This window comes from Tachysurus vachellii, chromosome 23, assembly GCF_030014155.1.
Source record: "Tachysurus vachellii isolate PV-2020 chromosome 23, HZAU_Pvac_v1, whole genome shotgun sequence".
NCBI classification, from domain to species: Eukaryota; Metazoa; Chordata; class Actinopteri; order Siluriformes; family Bagridae; genus Tachysurus; species Tachysurus vachellii.
Genome location: NC_083482.1, coordinates 15,182,905 through 15,185,404, shown reverse-complemented (window position 1 = coordinate 15,185,404; position 2,500 = coordinate 15,182,905). Strand labels below are relative to the sequence as shown.

General features: G+C 42.9%; 1 protein-coding gene across 9 annotated transcripts in view; it reads right to left on the bottom strand.

The window, feature by feature from the left end:
• tjp1a (tight junction protein 1a) overlaps positions 1-2,500 on the bottom strand; it is a 110,493-nt gene that overhangs the window by 17,165 nt on the left and 90,828 nt on the right. For all 9 annotated transcript variants that reach the window (XM_060859607.1, XM_060859606.1, XM_060859611.1 and 6 more), the window contains one exon: positions 681-789. In XM_060859607.1, the coding sequence (XP_060715590.1) occupies positions 681-789 (109 nt within the window). The remainder of the gene's footprint in view (positions 1-680; positions 790-2,500) is intronic.

The window sequence follows — 2,500 nt, the reverse complement described above, 5'->3', positions numbered from 1 at the left end:
AATAATAAATAAGACACTTCACACCGGTCACACGACAGACTCGGATCTTAAAGTGCAGAAGAAACGCATGCGTCTGTCTGTGGTGGCTTTCCATCAGCTCGAGCGCTTACGTTATTTAAAGTCACCTTGATAAACATTTACCAGACTTATAAACACCCTGAAAAATCCGAAAAGACAAAAAGACACTAAAGACAATCGGCTGATGTTTCGTTCAAAAAAAGTTACATGAAAAATAAAATAAAAAAGCAATACAAGATTTGTGTTTACAGAACATAGACAAATAAATCTTTTTTTTTTTAAATAAAAATCCCAGATGGAGATCTACAAGACTACAACACTCTCTCCATATTACAATGACCAGTAGGTGTCACTGTTTCATTCACCTCACGTGTTTACGGCTCCTGCGTCTTTACAACTGTTTGAAATGTTTAAACGTGTCGGGTCTCTAATCGGTCCACAGAGAGGAATTAAAATGAAACATTTATAAGCGTCTGTGAAAACTCGTCCCTTTCTCCATGAGACACCTTCTGATAAATAATTTACCTGAATAAAAGTGAGGATCTGCTACAGATCCAGGTTAAACACACAGAAACAGACACGCACTCAGGCAGACAGACAGACAGACAGACAGACAGACAGACAGACAGACACATCTGAGTTTTCTTGTATGATAAACTTACCGTCCTTCTTCCTCTGGGCCAGAATGGTGACCTCTTCTCCTCGAGGCAGATCAAGCAGAAACAGCACTGCTTCCTCACGGATGATGTTCGCAAAGTCAACATTGTTTACCTGGGGAGGGGGGGAGGGGGGGGAGAGAGAGAGAGAGACAGAGAGAGACACAGAGCGAAAGCAATAGAGAATGACAAAGAGAGAGAGAGAGAGAGAGTAAGAGACAGAGTGAGAGAGACAGAGAGAGACAGAGCGAAAGCAACAGAGAATGACAAAGAGAGAGAGAGAGAGAGAGAGAGAGAGAGAGAGAGCAACAGAGAATGACAGAGAGAGAGAGAGAGAATGACAGAGAGAGAGAGACAGAGCGAAAGCAACAGAGAATGACAAAGAGAGAGAGAGAGAGTGAGAGTAAGAGACAGAGTGAGAGAGGCAGAGAGAGTGAGAGAGAGAGCGACAGAGAGAGAGAGAGAGAGAGAGAGTGAGTGAGAGAGAGAGAGAGAGAGAGAGAGAGAGAGAGAGAGAGAGAGAGAGAGAGAGAGAGAGAGAGAGAGAGAGAGAGAGAGAGAGAGAGAGAGAGAGAGAGAGAGAGTGTGTTTAATGAAGTTGTAACATTACATTAACTGCTTCTCAGCTGCAGCTCATTAATATCTATGGTCTCTGTTCAAAACACACAGCAATGACCTCAAACTGTGCTCCAGGACACAGGACACACTGACACACTGTCTGTTCATCTTCTGAGTACAAATGGAGAAGTTTTTTTTATTAGTTTATGAATTTGCCATCTTGGTTGTGAGGAACTAAATATCTGACCTTTTAACAGTATTGCAAATAATCCTCACGTATGATGTACTTTTTTAAAGAAAGTAAAACCTATATTTTGTTTTTACTTACGTACGTATGTAATTGTACAACAACCAAAATAATAGGGTATAAAAATTGGACTGGTGGGAAAATCACTCTGAAAATGTTTTTTCAACTCGCAAAAGTAAAACAGTGTTGTGTAGAATGAGAAAATAGGCAGAGTGAAGTGAGAGGAAGGAGGGAGTAAAAGGCTTTCACCTCTCTCTCTCTCTCTCTCTCTCACACACACACACACACACACACATACACACACATACACACACATACACACACACACACACACACACACACACACAGGTGTTGAAAAAGTGCTGAAAGCTTCACTGTGTGTGCGTGTGTGTGTGTTGCTTGTACAGCAGGGAGGAGTGCATTGTTGCATTACAAGCTGCTCTTTCCACACACTGTGACTGCCTCTGACTCGGTGTAGGAGGATCTCACTCACTCACTTGTCTTATTAAAACATTTTCTGAGATAAACAAGACTTAAATGAATCTCATTCGCAGCTAGTGACATCAGTGAGACACCACGGCATGTCTCTAGCTCAACAATAAGCTCTGTTGTGTGTGTGTGTGTGTGTGTGTGTGTGTGTGTGTGTGTGTGGGTTAGAGGGAGTCAAAGCTGCAGTGTGAAGCTTTTACTTCTGTACTGGGTCACGCAATAGCTCAATATTTTTCCAATAAAATGTGGGAGGTTCACACACACACACACACACACACACACACACACACACACGACACAGACACACAGACAGAGACACAGACAGAGACACAGACAGAGACACAGACACAGACAGAGACACAGACAGAGACACACACAGAGACACACACAGAGACAGACAGAGACACACACACAGACAGACAGAGACACACACACAGACAGACAGAGACACACACACAGACAGACAGAGACACACACACAGACAGACAGAGACACACAGACACACAGACAGACACACACACAGACAGACACA